The sequence below is a fragment of the Rhea pennata genome, chromosome 18 (assembly GCF_028389875.1).
Source record: "Rhea pennata isolate bPtePen1 chromosome 18, bPtePen1.pri, whole genome shotgun sequence".
NCBI lineage: Eukaryota > Metazoa > Chordata > Aves > Rheiformes > Rheidae > Rhea > Rhea pennata.
Genome location: NC_084680.1, coordinates 13,390,894 through 13,409,848, shown reverse-complemented (window position 1 = coordinate 13,409,848; position 18,955 = coordinate 13,390,894). Strand labels below are relative to the sequence as shown.

Here is an 18,955-nt window from a genome sequence, read left to right as displayed (position 1 = left end):
CTACGTTTGGAAATTTAGGCTTAACTGATTTGGGATACTTAAAAATTTATAATGCTGAGATTCATATCACATAAAGTAATGTATATTATCAGAATCTATTCTTATATTGTCCATAAAAGTGTGTAATTTCTGTGGAAACATTGATAAAGCATATTCTTTAACTGGAGTGTGTCCATGAAATGATCTTCTGTGTCTGCGTCTATTTTAAAAATCAGTCTATTATAGTATAAAACTTGCCAGTAACAATATGGCACACTTCTACAGGTCCTTTTTAATTTTTTCTTCTCTCTCTGTCCTGGCCACAGACAGATGATTTTTGATGCCATTTTTATTGCTAGATAAAGTATGGATTGGTTAACAGTACAATGTGTTAATAAATAAGTAATTATTTTAAAAGTCAACATGTAGATTTTCTTGTACATCCTATATTTGTGTTAGAGAGATTTCTCATAATGATGCTTGAATATTGCACAGATGGGACCAAAGTAATATCTAGGGAGAAATAACCTATCCTATATCTTTGATACTGAGCAAGAATTTTTCTACCCTGTATCTGTACTAAATCATCATTGGCATGCTTATTATGGTATCTGTCTTAGAAAAACACTGCCTGGTAGAGGATGGGATAATATATTAATATAGATATTTTTCAGCTGTCATTAATATTTTGTCTCACCAGATAATAATCTTGTGAACTACATGGTCAGCCTGGCAATGGTTAAAGAAAAGATTTAATAATTTCCATCTTTGAGTTCCTTTGCATGATGTCTTTCTCCTGCCCCTATATATAAAATCATTAGCTCTTCTTTTGTCTCAATTTTTCACATTGCAGGGCTCTGTAGGCCTTCCAAATTCCATCTGTAAAAACTCAGAAAAGCAGTTCTTAGAAAAGCTAATTTTCATTTATTTTAGTAATAAATGAAAAAAATCTGTGTGGCATTAAATCCAGTATGGCTTTTGAATAGACAGAGATTTTGGAACACGGACACTGGCAAATTATTGTTCCTCAAAGTACCTTATGAAATAAATTAATAAAGTAAAACTGCTCCCCTCTTCTCCTGGGCACTGCTCTTAAAGATGAATTGAATATTTCCAGGTTAAAAATTCATCTTGCAGCTAACTGCTCTTCCCACTGAAAAATAAAATAAAATAAAATCACACGGTGAGCTGTGGTATCTGTTATATCTTGGAAGGTAGCATGTAATTGGTCTGTGCCTTGGACAAAGGAAAAGTGATATTTGTCAGAACTTGACTATTACTAGATTACCTCTTAGCCTGTTTTTGATGCCAAACACTCACTCTCCTCTTCTTGTTCTTCATACGTAGGTATAAAATTGTATGTTCTGTTAGAATAACAACTTAGCAGCAGCATTCTTGCTCATGATCCAGCAGTTCTATATTTTTTAAATACACCATATTAATTTTTCCATATCAAAATCATTGTATAAACTGCATATAGAGGGATACTGTCATCAACCAGTATTTGTTTTTCATTTAATGCCAAAATTTCAGCAGGTAAGTCTCTCAAAGCTCTTTGTTAATTCAAATATTCCAGTTTCAGATTCCCCAGTTTTCCATTCGAGTAACGACAAGTGGACTCTCCATTGTAGAGCCCCTTGGGTGTAATTGCAGGCTTATATATAGGCTCAGAGCTCTGCTCTGGCAGCTCTGATTGTAGAATTTGTTATAGTTGCATAAATGTTTGTGGAAGCCTAAACTTCGGCAGACAAAGTTATGCTGTAATGCAAAGGGTCAATTTGGAATGTAGGAAAAAATAATTTTCTAGCTTTGATATTGTTTCTGTGGATCATTATTATCCCTATCTTGGAGCAGATCCTCTGGAAGAAATATTGTAGTAATTTTAATACTTTAAAACAAAATGCGCTTTCTGTCTCACCTCGACAGATTTTTTTCAAGCCATCATGCATCCTGAAGTTAGTTAGCAGTTTCCCATATTATGTTGCGTCTCTGTAGAAGGAGCAGTTACTTTAAAGGAAAACGACAAATTTTTCTTATGATTAAAATATCAAACATATCCATAGACTGTTAAATCTAATTTGCTGTGACTGAAACGTTCTCCAGTGAGATAAGATAATCTCCTGTTATAGGTCAGAGGTCTCCAGCTGATTTATGAGGGAAAATCTTGGTAGAAAATACAGAGCTGTGTTTTGTGCTCTTATTTTTCAGCTTTTCTATCATCACCTAGTTAGTCATTCTTTATAAGATTTCCATTTAGCAATCCATAAAGTGACTTCAAAGAAGGCTAAAAGTTTATAAGCTGTTAGATAAGCAAGGCTGGGACCATCACATGAATAATGGAGCATGCTTACAGAACTAATTGAAATCATATTAGATGAAGATAAGCACTTAGTACTGATAAAGAACAATGCGATAGGAAAATGAAACTGCATCAAATGAACACATCCCTTTTGTAGTCTTGTTTGGTTTTTTCGTACCTGCACGCTATGTACTATTTTAGTGCTCACATTATATTAAGTTGACCTTCATGTTAAAAGTGGTGTCATACTTAGCCAGCAGCCTTTTACATTTTGTCATAGTAAACGCTTGTTTCAGTAACTGTTCCTGTAGCGGAGGTTATTAGTGTGATGGTGCTGATGGAAGAGGAATGCCCTTGACCTAGTAGACTACCTAGTGCAACTCAGGCACATGTGGTTTTGATTAACCATTTTGGGATAGTTCTTTCTAGCTGTCAGATACTGAGTTGCTGGCGATATAATCTTACATGCCTGGCGTCCAGTTATTCAGGTTACCGTAATGCTCATCCTCATCATGCTCTATTCCGGGCACAAAAATAACATTTATTTATTTATAAATTTAGTGATTAGAAAAGTGTTTCTTTGCTTGTCCTTTTTTTTTCTGAAATTCCAGTCATGCCAGGACTTTTTCTGGGCCTACAGAATTTTTGTTCTATTAAAATTCTCTGGAATATATTTGTATGTGAAACATACTGTATTTGTCAGTGTTTCTCTGATGTTTTAAGCATGAAAGATAGTTGTATGATAAAATCTACATGAGCAATTTTTTTGTTTTATTTTAACTGAATATCAGTATCAGTTCATGTTAGGAAAACTACATTCACTAAAATATGTGCTGTCTTTATTATGCTAGGACATAGCAACTGATCTCACTTCGTGTAACTAGCCCTTTCTCTGTGTAAGCAGATGAAATGAGTGTTACGTGTTCAGTCCTCTAAACTCCACGTACATATCCTAGAAGCACTTTTTTGCCTATCTACATGATCTTTTTCAGGCAGACATGAGGGTGCTCTGTTCGTGATCCGGTCTAGTTATATGCCAGTTAGCATGCACAAAATCTGAGCTAATGAGCTCTGAGAAACAGGTTACATTAGCTTGTGCTTTGTACTAACAGTGCCACATGGCTCCAGTTGCCTTGAAACGCTGCTCGAATGAACATGCAGCAGTTTGCAGAAGACACCCTGAGAATTCCTTAACCACTGGGATTTTTCAATGGTAGTGTTAATTGTTAATTACATTTTTTTGATTGAGGAGGAGTTTCATCTTTAGCCTTTTCCTTCCCTTTCTGTTTGATAAATAAGTATATTTTCTAGCTATAACTGAATAAATGCTTTCTGGGTTTTAAATAAAGGCGTAATATATTGGATATTCTTAAATACAGATAGTTAAGAGCTAATTCAGTGACTCACAAATACTAACTTGTAGTTACACATGGTTTCAAGGGTGTTGCTAAAAATGGATGTAAACAACTGATGAATTAGTTGTTAAATTGTCCTTTATTGGACAATTGGAAGAAGAAAATATTTTTAATAAGAGATTCTGTGTAGGGGAGTGCTTGAGGTGTAAGATTTAAGACAAATAAATACTTCGGTACCAAGCAGACTTCCCAGTAACTGTAGAAGGTTTTTCTTCTGTAGTACAGGAGTGTTAGAGCAGCAGCAGTGATGTTTGTCACTCAGTTAGCAACAGCTGCTTGTGATAAGGCTCTTGGGAATCACCTGTGCAGGATCAGGGTCCTGCACATCAAGGTTGGGAGGTTGGCGGAAGAGAGGAAGATGCACAGGAGGGGGCAGTGGCCACCTGCGGTGCCAAGATCAAAGGGTGGAGAGGGCAGGGGGCACATCCAGCTTAACCATATTTGTCTGCTGAATAGCTATTTCAGATTGTAAATCTAAGAGTGATTTCATTAAGTCCTTCTGGCTGCTGTTGGGGCATGAAATAATAAAATTTTATATCCGTTGCCTTTCCTGCTTCTGGCAGCCAGATTGACACATTGTTGTCTGCAGTGTTGTGGTGTTTTTAGGAAAATAAATGGAAACTCTTAACTAAGTAGAGACATGTCATGAAGCAAATGAATTTTAGACTTACTGTGAATGATATTTTCATAGTAGTTTCAAGTATAATGTACAAACTAGTTACCAGAACATCATTTTTTGTTAAGAGTTTTAACTTTTCAAAATAATTATTTGGAGCTATATTCTGTCTTTTCTGTTATTGCAACATTTGTAGTACATTGAGCACATTTTTATCTGGTCATGAAACCTCATGGTCAACTTGGTTTATATTTTAACACCAATTTAGTAATGAAGATAAGTAAACCTAAAAAGTACTGGAGCCAGATATATATACTTTTTAAAGGAGCTAAACTTCTGAAAAAAGGTCAACTTAGTTTTGTTGTGGTAGAAAATGCAAAAAATGCAAAGCATAGATAGTGATAGTAACATTTAATATAAACAGGTATTGGTATTATTGATGAATGTTGCTTCAAGCATATGTCAGGGTGAGACAGAGGAGCACCTCTTAGTGTTTCTAATAGAATATAGTTTTTCATTGTTTTTGCAAACTTTCATACAAAATGTTTAAATTAGTTAAAGGGTTCAGTTTCTTGTGAGAAGGACAGATTGCACTAACTGCTGCTTATTTACTGACCTGGTGTTTAAGGCCCCCTGGAGTTTGTTTGAAAAGTTAAGAGATTTTCACAGTAAAGGTGCCATTTCAGAAATTTAAAGTGCTCTTTTCACCAGGAGATAAGTTCTCTCTGATTAAGTCAGTAATTCTTACTAAGCCATGTTTATAGAGGCCATAAACAATGGGTTCAGTGTGCTTGTTAAACTAGCTTTCCATACCTCTCCACTCTTTTAAAAAGAGACATTTAAAATAAAAGGCAGGTGTAGCTGTTAGTCCAATTTGATGGGGTTTAGAGGATTAATTATGGTTACAAGGAATTCAGTAAGGTTGGTTAGAAAAGTTTGTAGTTGTGGTAGATGATGCACATTTTCACTGAATCACTTCTTTTGACTCCACAAATCCTCCATCTATAGTAAATTGGATAGGAAAACTGCAATATTCATATTTCTTTGTGTTCTCTGCATACTTTTCTGAAAAATGCAGACTTAATGGATCTAGTCCATTCTGTTCAGTGGGAAGCACTTTATTTCTAAAATTTTGTTTAGATAATCAGAAAGTTGTGATACATAGAATATGATTAGTGGTTGTCCCTTTATATATTGAGAATTGTGACAACACCCAAACTGTACCTGTGACAATGATCAGTCAATGTGCAGTTTACAGTATGCCAGGGTTATTCAATGTGAAAAGTGCAGGAATTCTTACTGAAATTCCAACAACAGAGTAAGTAGTTTTATTTCCAGGCTAAGTCTTTTTCCCCTCTTAGGGCTCCTGGTTGCTACATTTAACAGAAGAGACATTTGCTTATTCTACAGAAGCCTTATTGTACATCTTCCAACTATCTGCTAATATCTTTCATGTATCTAATAGTCCTTTTGAGCAAAGATCATAGTGAAAGGATGATAAAAACAGATAAGGGTTAAGTGTGCATTTTTCTGTCCATAACCGGACCAACTGCATTTGTTTATTTTTCAAATGTAATGCAAAACAGACCCTATAAATCAAGCTAATGTCAAGTATTTCAAATCTGAGAGCTTTTAGACAGGGAATTGCACTGCCTTCATACAAATACTGGGAATTTTCAAATAAGGTTGTGCTTTTCACCCTGAAAAAGTATAGCACATCAGAGTTTACTAATCAGTTAGTCTTCCTTTCAGGAAGAATTGTTTGTGGACCATGTGTAGAGGTGAATTAGATTGATCAGCATTTATAGTCCGTGCATCCTGAGCTGCATCTTTTCCTACTATACTCCTTGAAAGAGATCTGATTATGAAAAGCCCGTTCTTTGCTACAGAAAAGACAGGAAGGTGCAGATTCATCACCAAAGTTACAAAAGTACCCACTGACAAGTTCAAACACATGTATGCTGCTTCTTCGGCAGGAATCAAGAAAAGGTTTTAATTCCTTCTGTCTTGTCCTACTGGCACTTGACTTTTGACAAGCTTCTGGCTTTGGTTAAGTACATTGCTAAAGACCTTTTTGTTGGAGCTTTTCAGACTCCTCTGAGTATAAGTGAGATTTTTAATTTTGTGAAACAGGAAGAAGCAAATCAGTTTGTCTGGCTCTTCCGGACTCCTAGAAGGAGCAAGACTCCTGGATTGCTTTAGAGTTTATCAGATGCAGCCAACAGAATGACCTTTGGTTCCTGAAATGGAGAGGAAAGTACCTGGTTTGTCATGCAGTACTTGTGCCCCTTTTTATGTGAAAGCACTAACTGGGATATTCTTCCATTAAAATTAGAGAAATTTCTTATTGAAGACATAAACATAAATGTCTAGAAATCTTTCTTTATAGCTGTTGGGGGGTTTTCATTGTTTTTGGTCTTCATCCCTGAGTACACTGCAGCTTTCTATATAAAAAGGGGACTGAGCCTTGAAAACTGACGGTAATTATTTAGATGCCTAAGGCTTAACATTGCCATTGTTTTAGAGCTTTAGTTCCTTTCTTTTAAGGGAAAAAAGTCTTCCTACTCCACAAAATCATAATCAAAAATGAGTGTGTTTTTGTTCATTTTCCTCCTCACTAACTCTCATTTGGTCCTGTGTATAGGTAAGTTGCATGCATGTCCCTAAAAGTTTACTTCCAGACTCAGTGGGAAATTTCCTTGATTACTATGTTTCATAGTTCCACTTTTTCTGCTTTTGAATTTACAAGGCTAGAATTTCGAGAGAGCTCAAATGTGTATCTGTTAAGTGAATAGAAATAGTCTTTGGCCTCTGTGTTGATCAGTCAGTGGGGGAAAAAAAAAGAACAGATTTAATTGTCCTATTATATGAAAAAGCGTTAAAAATATTTAAATGTTGTTGTGTTTCCCATCAGTGGTTGTTTTACTATTGTTTTAAGCAGGGGAATAAAATTTGACAATATTCAGCCATCTTTAGATGATTCTTATTTTGAGAAACAATCAAATTGAAATTTGAGAAAGGCTGTGCTTTTCTTCTATACATCCTTGTAATATTATAGAAGACAAACTTACACTAGATTAGAGATATTTTTCTCTCAGTTAATGAGAGCAGGATCAAAAACTTCATCTAGCTGACCATTAAAGAGAACAGGTTGTGGTAGAAGTGTTCTATTTTGTTGTTTTGTTTTTTGTTTTTTTTAACCTCTAGCAATGTCTTTTTACTTAAATATAATTATAAATATCTCTGTATTAGATGTGCAAAATTAAACCTGGAACTTGCAAGCAGATCCCATCCTTGATTTACATCACAGCCAGAAGAGCCACTATTTTTGTTATTTATATTAAATTCTAAATATAAAAAGATAATATGTGAAATCTTGACTCAGCTGGAAGCTGTACCTAAGCATAATAAATGCCCAAACATGATACCATGTGTTTTTAAAAATTTCAATATGCACGAGGTTTAGAACTTCTCTCTGCAAATTAAAGGTTAATTTTTCAAACTTGTAAAGAATGAATAAATATGACAAATTGTGAGGGAAAGGCAGGAATTTGGGTTGTTTTTAAAACACTTGAGAAGTTTTATAATGCCCAGATGCTATGTCATCGCTTGTGTCCTTTATGGATAGGATTTAACTCTTCATGTTTGTCTTCCTTTCCCTTTTTTTGAATTTGCACGTATTTAGAAAGTTAGAAACATGGCCTTGGAAGATGTGGTGATTCTTAATGTAGACACCAACACACTGGAAACCCCTTTTGATGACCTTCAGAGCCTTCCCAATGATGTGGTAGGTACAAAATGATTTTACTCAGCTACTCCAGTACTCAAAAGTGTAAATCCTTTTGACCTGTTCAGTTTCTAGCTGAAGTGTGTCATTATGTTACTTTGATTATGTTAAGAAAACTGCTTTACCTCAGTTGTTTCCTGTTTTGAAGTGTTAAGCCAGGTTTGTCTGAACATTTGCAGATGTATTTTTCAGCCTCCAATGAAATTTAGCTAATGTTGATGTCAGTTAGAGCATGCTGCAGCAACCCAGTTTTGGTTTTGGATTAGTGTGATCGAGTTCTCTAAAGAGTCTTTCACGGAGAAAAAAACAGACAAACAAACAAAAAATATGCAAGTAATGGTACATCTGAACAGGAAATAAAATTCAAGCTTTCTTGAGGAAAAAAGGAGCTCTATTGGAAGCTGTTTTTATCCATACTAAGAGACTGCATCTTTTAAATAACTCTTCATATTAAATTCATTTTTTTTCCTGTGGCTTCTTCCAGTTGAACTTTAATAAACTTAATACATTTTTATATCCTGAATGATCCACTTCTAGCACTCCTTAGCACAAATAAGTCTGAATTTATTTTCCTTTCTCATTCAAACCTTTTTAAAAAAGTTATATATTTTTAATAACTTAATTGAGATGTTGCATATATACTTGTTCTTTCCCTTTTGTGAAACAAAAAAAGACCCAGCTTGCCACCTGCTACTGTAATTATTTTCACTAAAGCTGAGAGGGAAGAGTGGTAAAGCGAACAAAAGCATAGGAAGCTATTTTAAGTCAGATGATGTTTTTTTAGAAGAATGTGGGGCAGGGGGAAATCTGAATTTCTTTTGCTAGTTCAAATTATGGTGTGTGCTACTAGGTCTATACCTTTTCATGTAAACCTTAGAATAAAATTGTTACATAAGAAGATCTGTGTAAGCTAGCCTATTGTAGGAAAAACTCAAGTAATGATGAATACTGAGTGCCTTCCCCAGTGACATTGTATCATTTCTCTATGATCAGTGGAGTGATCTGTATGTACTTAGAAAACAGTGAGATCTATATAGAAGGTTCACCTTCTTTGTGAACATCTTGGCTTTTGTCAAGCATTTAGTCTGTAAAAGTTAACTTCCACGCCCTTTTCTGGCTTCATAGAGTTTTGATTTTGATTTCACTCCCAGCTCGCAGAACTGCCAGCTGGTCATCGCTCGTGCCATTACCCGCAGCCCGGGAAGTGACAGGCTTGTAAAGTCCATGGTATTATGTAAGAAATGTCTGGATGCAGCGAGTCCTGGGCCTCAAGCATGTATATGATTTGTCAACAATCAAGTATTATATTAGATTTTATGAGACTTCATTAAAGGAGCTGCTGTAGGAGCACTGTAGAACATCAGAAGAGACTTCACCAATAAACACAGAACTTCAAGCTTTGGAATGCAGTAAATTTTAAGAGACTTCCTTCCTTTCATTATTTACTTTTACTTCACTTTTATAACAGTAAAGAGTTGTGTTTTATTAGTTCAAATTTCTTGATTCAGTTTTCCACAGGTCTATTTAAGAGCTACATTTTATCTTGGAGGATGTTTGGAGCATAGCAGAGGAAGTGCTGCCAGCAAATTCAATTAACTGGCATGGCTCACAAATAGCGTACATAGTGTGGCCCCCCCCCCCCCCCCCAACTGCTATATAAATACAGCTGGGATTAATACTTGTTGTAACAAAGACTTAACTTGAATAGTGGTGCTTTGTGTAATTAATGTTTGGGATCAGTGTTTATGTCTTATTTAGTTTTGTTTCATTATTTTAGTTACCTAGATAATGAACTATTCTCTTCTAGGTCGTTTCTTTTCCTTTTTCCTTCAGACTCCTTAATATTTGGCTTTGACCACTAGAGAGCAGCTGCTCTTCTTTGCAAGAATTGAATTTCTGTCAGTTTTTTTCATGCATCATGTGTTTGGAACTGTAAGTGGATCAAGTTGTTCATCTCAGCAGGGAGATGCTAAAGCCAATCCATTATACTCTCTCTCTCTTTTTTTTTTTTTTTTTTTTTTTAATGGGAGGCTGTGGAGAGTGTCTCCCCAGTGTTATAAGTCTACATAGATGCATTTATAATCTCAGAAACTAGCTAGAAATTCTGTTCATCAGTTCTGTGGTCATATAAAGATATTCTGCCAGTTTTGCAAGTGAATATAAATGTCTAACCTCCTGAATATACACAAAATTTACTTTGCTAAATTAAATCCATCTATATTCAACAGTGATGAAAAATACTTTATGTGAAGCATTCCCCAGCAGGTTTTTTAATGCACTAGAAAAGCTTTTGATTTGTTTTTTTTTTTCCCAGCTGTTTTAATTAAATTAGGTAAAAGAATCCCTAGAGATTATTTGGGAGTTTCAAGTAGTAAGTCATGCTTGAGTTTTGTGATAGTGACGTTGCTACCCAAGCTGTTGATTTTCAGTAGTCCAGAATGAGTTACTTATTACAGTTTCACTCCAAGTATCCAGATGAACATGGACTGTAGTGAAATGTCTTTCCAGTTAGCATATATGTCACAGCAGCTGGATAGCCATGAAACAGTTCCAGCAGAATCAGATAAAGTCATTTCTTTGCTGTGGTTTGCCTCAGTAGTACCTGCTCAGACTGCCTCTGTTGTTCGGGTCAGGTCCTTTAAAAATCTAGGTGTGTACTGCTGCATTACTGATTAACTATTTGAAATGTGAAAAGCTGTCCCTTCTTCACCTTCTGTTTCTGATATGTGTCTGAAAATCTGGCAGCATGAGAGCACCCTAAGAAGTAAGTTTCCTTTTAAATAGTCAATATTAAAAAGATTTATTAAGGAATGTGATTACAATAAGTGCATCTGCTGCTGACAAGTCTCCTACACCACCGTCTGTGTTGCAAGGAATAGCAAAGAGGGGGTAGTAATTTTTTTTATACAAACCTTATGGATTTATCATGTATTTCCAAATAAGTGTCATCTTCTAGTCTTCATATTTCAAGGAATAAAGCATAAGCTCACTCTGTCAACTTGTAGTCTTTATTAAATGAAACCCTGATGCAATGCCTAATATAGTATACAGCACCAAAGAGATCTTACTTATTTTATGATTGCATGAGTATTTTGAGTTTTTACTAGCCCATGAATATTTTAGGCTGTCAGTAAGTTAGTTTTGTGTGCCACTGTTGTCCATTCATTAACAAGTTACCACAAGTAGGAAACGTATGTTACTGTTTTTCCACTTAGTGGGAAATTAAATGCTTTAAGGAGAGCAAGAAGTACTAACTACTAAAGCTCTATAGCAAATCCATTTTCTTAAAGGTGAATCCATTTTTATTTCTTACAGTGTGTTTGGAGTAGAATGTTTTTTGCTTTATTCATGTTGACAACTGAAAAGCCTTGGACCTAATTAAAAGAATTTCCACTAGCACCTTTACTGAACCATTTCATTATGCTGCATTGCACAGATTGCATTTTGAAACATGGTGATAGTTTAAATCTGACCTTTAAACCTGAACTGCCAGAAGTATAAAAATCTTCTTTTAAAAACACTCTCAGGGTAGACTGCATGTATATGTGTCTGTTTGGCTAGAAATAATCTTTGTATTGAGTGGTCACAGTCTAATTTTAAAAGAAGTATTATTGCCTCTTTAGTCAGGAAAAATAGCATAATTCTGTTTGTATAGTCTGTTTTACTCTGGAATAAATTAATACGCAAGAGAGGCATGAGCATTCTTTCTCTTAATCAATATGTTATTGTTAACATTTTCTTTTTTAAAAAAACTAATATGCTTATTGTGCTAAACTTGATTGAAAAGCGGAAATGTGTGAATATGTAAAATACACATCATGTAATGTTAGATTTAGTCTTGGAAGAAAGAAAATGATCTGAAAGCTTTAAGAAACTTGCAAAATACTTATCTAAATCCTACTTCTGTAATAAATGGGGATGCTGAGATATAGAGAGGTTATGAATGGCCTTTTGAATTTAATTTATTGTTCAACCAAGAAAAGAATTTTTTCTTCTATGCAGATAGTAATTTCTGTATCTTCATATGAATTTTAAAGAAAATTTCTTACATAAATATTTGGGATGGATTTTCAAGGTATTCAGAGACTTTTTTTTTTGAACTACTTTTAAATGGTTTATGTAAGTTTAATGTGGGAAATAGAGGCATATTTCATCATTACAACTATCATCAGACCTCTTAAACATGGAGAAGTTAAGGTGTGCTGTTCACTTTTGAAAATATGATGAAACTGTTGCACTGGGAATAACAACTCTTTGAGACGCATGATCTCAATGGATGGGAGTCAGCGTTAGTTACGGGCATGGCAGACCTTCCACTAAAGCTGTTCCTGTGTATTAAGTTAGTATGTGTCTATGGCTGTTTAGTGTGTGGAACATTGACACAAGCCACAGCATTCAGATTTATAAATAATGCTCTCATTTAGTTATTTTATACTAAATAACTAGTATAAAACCTCTTGTGACAGAAGCTGCCAAAAATTTAAAGTAAAAAAAATCTCTTTGGAACTCTTTTGGTAACAGAAGTGCAAGTATAGTGTCAAGTTTAGAGGAAGAAAATGCAGTGCACAGTATAGATTGTATACTGAAACATGTATTGCAAGGTGAAGAGTTCTTTTCTTGCCTTCCCCGATTTAAGACTCGTGAAGGAGAAAGTGAGTGCTTACGGGTGAGGTAAAACTGAAGTACTCAACAATAGTTGTTCAGTGAGACCACGTTGTAATTTGCTACCAGGGCAGACTGCCAGCAGAACTCTGAGATGGAAAAAAAAAATATATATATATATAGTTTTGTAGAATTTGAGATATGGATAAGGCCAGAATAACGTTTTTGTTACAAGCTGCTGGGGGCATGGGCCCTAAAAATTAATTTGAAAATTTGAACATATATGGCTCATGATGTATTATGCACTCTCTCAGAAAACGTGCTTAATTATGTTGACTACAGTAGAATCTATTTACTCTGTAAATAACATTCCTACAGTGTCTCTAACATAGCATGAAGTGTATAGAGCTGACACACTAGAGTTTTTCAGAGTAGCATTTGCATTTAATAAAAGAGGACAATTTGCTATTTATTGATAAAATTATTTCTGTTAAATTCCTATCTTCATATGGATCCTTTTGGAGTCATTTATATTCTTCTGCAACTCAAGGGCTTTCCTGGCTTTCTGCTTTCCTTCTTAAATTTTGGCTTCTTCCTGTCTTCTGCATAAGGTATCCCATCCCTCTGTCAGGCTTTACACATGGCACGATCGCATCCTCTAAAAGCACTAGAATGATTTCAAGCATGAATTTAACACCCAGATTGTTGGTTTTATGTTGCTTTGTATTCTGTGAGATCTGTTTCAAAAATGTAGCTTGGTTCTGTCTCCAGCACCAACCAATTGCTACTGACACAACTACTTCTAATGATTTAATGTAACTTCTAACCATTGTAGCACAGGCACAGCTTAATATTAATCTTTGAAAGGTTTTTTGTAAGTGTCCTTTCTCTGCTTTTGTTTGGGACAAAAAAATGCTGTCACCAACAATGAGAGTGACGGAGCACTGGCACAGGTTGCCCAGAGAGGTGGGGGAGTCTCCTTCTCTGGAGATATTCAAGGCCTGCCTGGATGCAACCCTGTCTACCATGCTCTGGGTGACCCTGCTGAGCGGGGAGGTTGGACTAGATGATGTCCAGAGGTCCCTTCTGACCTTACTGATTCTATGATTCTGTGATACAGATACCCAGCCTTCCTTCTGCAGTTACTAAGCTCTGAGCGCTAAAAAAGAGAGACATCAAGCTAAGTCACAACCTTTTTGTCTGTAAGAGAAATTTGGAAGTGCAGAGAGTAGTAATGACTAATCCTCTAGAACTTCAGACCTTGGTTTACATAGAAAACAAAGAATATTCAGGTAACCAGAATCCTGGTAGTTTAAAATTGTCTTTATAAAAGAGCTTATCGTTGATACCTGCTCACTTACAATCTGTAGGTATCTCTGTGTAAATGGCAGTGAGACTGCTAGAGTATGTTCACCTGAAGCACAACTTTGTGGATCTTAAGGTAATTAAACACCTCTGCTATGGAAGAGAAGGGGCAGTGAAGGTCAAATAAAGAATAATCCGATGCACAGGTGGTTTAGATCTTTTGAGAAGTGTGTAGAGGGGGAAGAACTTCATCAGTTCATTTCAAGGGACAGAATGTTGTTGTTATTCTGAGACTGTTAAACATTTGTAAGTTTCCTTTTTTGCACAAATAGAACTTTCACTTTGTAATTTTGCATGAAGCCTCTATAATACAAAGGAATACATCCTTAAAAGATCCTTATATTTGCAGTTAGCAAACTCTATAGACCTACAAGATTTGTTCTGTGAATAGCTTAGCCTTGGTGGTGATCAATGGCCTGATTATGCAGAAGGGTTTCTCTGCTTATTCTTTGAAATACATATAAGCTATTTGTAGAATTCTTACAAGTATGAGGGTTGTTATTCAGTATTAAATTTAATTTTAGTTTCATTCAATTTAAAAAACAGGAAGATCTGTATTAGTCTGATGTTTAGCACCAGGCACTGAATAGAAATCACAGATACTGTAACTGTAAGGATTTTCACACACTTGCTTTCGTTATTAAATTTAACTCAAATTCATTCATTGATTCTAATCAAGAATGACGTAAAAGTTCATAGACTGCCTTTAAAATAGGACCTAACAGAATGTTAACAGTCCATTTTAAATATGAGGGAAGGTTAAAATGAAGCTTTTATCTTCCTATTGGTTTCTGAGTAGAGTCCAGTCATATCTTAGAAGAACAAAATAGCTTGAAAATTAATGCTTTTAAAACTGATAAATCCAGCTCTGAATTCACAATGTCGCTTTTTATCATGACTGCTGCGGTGCTGAGAGCTTTTTTCTTTTAGCTGGGTCCCAATACATTAAGCTTTGTCTGTGATATATGAATGATCCAGACCTCTTGTGTTTTTCCAGGTTTCTGCACTGAAGAACAGGTTGAAGAAAGTCTCTACAACCACTGGAGATGGCGTTGCAAGAGCATTCCTGAAAGCACAAGCGTCTTTCTTTGGGAGCTACAGAAATGCACTGAAAATTGAACCTGTAAGTAGGAAAATAGTAGACATAAGGTGTAAATCAGCAGTTGTGGTGTAGGAGAGGAAAAAAAAAACTAACAGGAAGAGAAAGTGTGGTATAATCCACTTTTAAAAGTCAGTATTATGGCTGTCTGGCTGACCAGTACTGAAAGCAGTAATCTAGTCCAGAATTACTGTTCTCTTTTTCACTGCAAAAAGAGGATCTTCATTATATTATTTTAAAAAGAAGTCCCTAGAGTGATAAAGTGCCTTTAAAAAAAAAAAAAAAAAAAAAGCACAGTGTATGCTTAACAATATATGCCTAACTGTGAAACATGCACATCATGCACATCTATGGAAACATTGAATTTAAGGGCACAATACAATTAGTATTTCTGTTTTTACAGAAATATGAAGAGTATCTGGAGTTGTAACTGTTTATGGTAAATGTTCTGTTTGGGAAATCCAATCTCAACCTTTGCTAAATAGAGATTAGCTTTGACCCAGAAACATAAGTGCAATCTGAATTGGACAAAGATTTTTCCATACTTTTCTGATGCTGGGATTTATAGCTGCTAGGAGGCACCTGGTCCTGCAAAGGATAGAAGTTTGTGCTTCATGAACTTCAGTACAAATCCAGCCAGCAAAATTCACATATCTTGGTGTGTTTTGTGACACTGTCATTTTCCCCAGCAACATACATAGGAGGCTCCCTTTGAAATGTGTGCATGTAGCTGATAGACTGTAAGGGACAAGTATACTGATGAGATATAGCCCAGAAACATGTAAGAGATGAAGAGCACTAATCGTAGAGCACTAATCCATGGAATATTTCCAAAATTTTCCACATATTTCTTGTTGCATTTCTAACACAGGGAAAACTAACATGTGTAAGTCAAATACAGCGATAAATCTGTGTGGTGTGTTCAGGAGCTCGTTTGAACTAGTGTTGTTAGACCAGTGGTCTTTTCACAAGAAGATCTCTGTAGAGGGGAAAACATACTTCCATCTCTCATTTGCAAGCCTTTGGAGGCAGAATGGAAAATTGGTGGTAGCTATGGAGAACTTGAATACTACTGGGAGAAGCTAAGCTGAGTACTGAGTGTAAGTGGGAAAGCTAAAAGAGTGGAGCGAGAATGAGGGCTCACTGATGGGGAAGAGGTGTTGCATTTTGCATTTGGCAGCTCTGTGGAGATTAACAAAGAGATCTGGCATGCAGACAAGTAATAAATGTAATTCTAATCGTGATCTTAAAGGAAAAGACCAGAAGCTGGACTAAAAGTATAGTGTTTCTTGTGGTTGAGCGTGTTTCCATAACTAAAATGTCTTCATTGCCGTATTTTGTTTACTTGCCATTTTTGTGGGCTTTTAAAGCAAGAAGAGAAAAATAGCTTGGTCTGAATTTTGAACAATCCAGTCATCCTCATCAAATAAATATCATTCCTATGAGCCGTATTCAGTGTTCAAAAGTGACTTTTAAATTCAGCCTGAATCTTTCCCCTTCTTATTGGGGGAATATGTGGAAGATTATTGGGCTGTGTGTAAAAATAAATTGTGTTGATTTTAGTGTGTGTGACTGGGTGCCGTGGTGTTGTGCTTTCAAATCTAATGTAAACTAATGGGAGGTTTATAAATTATCATCCACATAAATAACAAACCTGAAACCAGCACAGCTGCCTGGTGTAAGCCTCCTCTATCCACGTATGGGAGACGCTGACTTCCCTTCGTTCATTCAGGCCTTCTTTTCTCTGACACTCCTCCCTGTAGTTGCCAGGCAACTCTGGGAATATTGGTGTATGCTTTGCCTGGATGTGTATAAGAGATTAACTAGTTAAGGGCTTTATGAAGAAAAATAAAAATTTAAATTGCTTTTCTGGAAATACTGTCTGGTATTCTGAAGGCTCAATGTTAAAGATTAAAATTTGAAATTAGTTGACAGTAGCACACACCTAAAAATTATAATCCCCACCCCAATCGCCACCAAGACAGCAAACCTGAGGAAGTAAAGGAATTTTTGATTTGCATATTATTCCATTAAATAACACTTCTTTATTATTCCATTAAATAAAACCTCTAAACATAATTGTACAAATGTATCATAAAATCCAATTGTCAAGATCAGGAAATTTCAAAGCTTTCTTTCACAAATCCTTTTATAAATTAAAAATTAATTACTAATTTTATATTTCTTACCAAGCTTTATGTAAAGATGGTTTGCAAAATATGACGGGCTTCTCATGTGCTGAACATGCCCGAGTCAGATGACCTGCATTTGGTGTCTGCTTCTGCTACTGACGCCCTGTAAGTATTGGACAGGTCACACAACTACTTCCTTTCATTTCTAGAATATGCTGGTAGTTGTTGTCATTGCTAGCAGGCTCTTTCTAATGTTGGGAATGCAAACACTTTAATGTTCAAAATCCTTGGAACTTCTGATCTTAAAAAGATATAGCAAAATACTGAACAGTGGCTTGTAACAGGCAAAGCAATTACAGAATATACTTGGTAAGTTCACAGCAGAAAATACGTTTGAAGTTTAATAACAGCATCATAATTTTTATAAATAATAAGGCATATTGTAGTTTAAAGCACTATCTTTCTCTGGCATGTTGTACTTGGGATGCAGTACTTCTCTGCTCTCACATTTTGTTAGCTGATTAGCTCAGCTTACTGCATTTATGGGTTATATACTAACAGGTGTTCAAAGTGGTCGTGACACACAGTTGTAGTCTCAAAAGAAATAAAGAATTATGAGAGTTTCACATTGAATAGTGGAGGAAGAGTGGAGGAATATTAAAGTGCCTGCAAAAGCTCCTTCAGTTGCTGTCCATTGATGCTTTCAGAATCTATAAAGACCATGGTGGATGCCATCATTTGTTTAAAACATTTAATACCTGTCTGCAAAAATCAATTTTGAAACTGTTGCAGATTTAACAGTTGTAAAAAGATTATTAGGTTATGTATTGCATATACAAATCAGTACCTGGACTATGAATGAGTTACTGTTGCCATAAACTTTCTGAGGATGTCAGTAACTCAAACTTTTGCATTAAGAAACATATCCAGATAAAACAAACTGCAACTCCAATCATAAGAATTTATGTTATAAAATAATGGATGCAGTTATTTTCCCTACTGTGTATATGTGTTTCTGTAGCTACTTTAAGCCAGATTTTAAGTGTAGAAGAATTTCCATCACATATGTTATAATTGCATTCTCCAGAAATGTGTGTTACTATTAAGTACATTAAAGCACGAAAGAGGCAGTGTGTTTACTTAGCTGTATTGAGGCAGGTTATTAATTTTTTGAATGTTACTTGAATTCTGACAATGCCATCAATGTGAACTTTCGGTTCACTTGAATGTCTTTTTTAAGAAGTTTCTAAAATGTTTACTGTTTCCTAGGAGAATATTTATTCTAAATATTTAATTAACAAAATCGGGTCATCTTCAATAGAAAGATCTATATAATTATTATGTGTGCGTGTAAATGGTTTGTAGCACTTAAGAGTAACGCGTATGATGGTAACTGGGGAAAAGAACGAGACTCATTCTCCAGCAAAGATGTTGTTCATGCACTTTCTTATCCTGACACCTAGTGGCTAGAGGCAACCTTTCATTGGTTTTCTTTCACAGACAATCTTTGTTAAGAAACAAACCTCCTAACGCCTGTGATAAAGCTAAGCTTGCTGGACAGATCCGGTGGAAGCCAGGGTATGCAGGGTATTATGCAGCACTACCTAGAGGGTCTTACGTCGGTGATGCTGGTACAGGTAGCCTAAGCCGCACGCGTACTT

General features: G+C 35.5%; 1 protein-coding gene across 8 annotated transcripts in view; it reads left to right on the top strand.

The window, feature by feature from the left end:
• The window catches only part of DENND1A (DENN domain containing 1A), a 220,941-nt gene that overhangs the window by 125,410 nt on the left and 76,576 nt on the right, over nucleotides 1-18,955 (top strand). For 7 of the 8 annotated variants that reach the window (XM_062590924.1, XM_062590925.1, XM_062590922.1 and 4 more), the window contains 2 exons: nucleotides 7,995-8,096; nucleotides 15,061-15,186. In XM_062590924.1, coding sequence (XP_062446908.1) covers nucleotides 7,995-8,096; nucleotides 15,061-15,186 — 228 coding nt within the window. The remainder of the gene's footprint in view (nucleotides 1-7,994; nucleotides 8,097-15,060; nucleotides 15,187-18,955) is intronic. The other variant, XM_062590923.1, reaches the window with a different exon arrangement.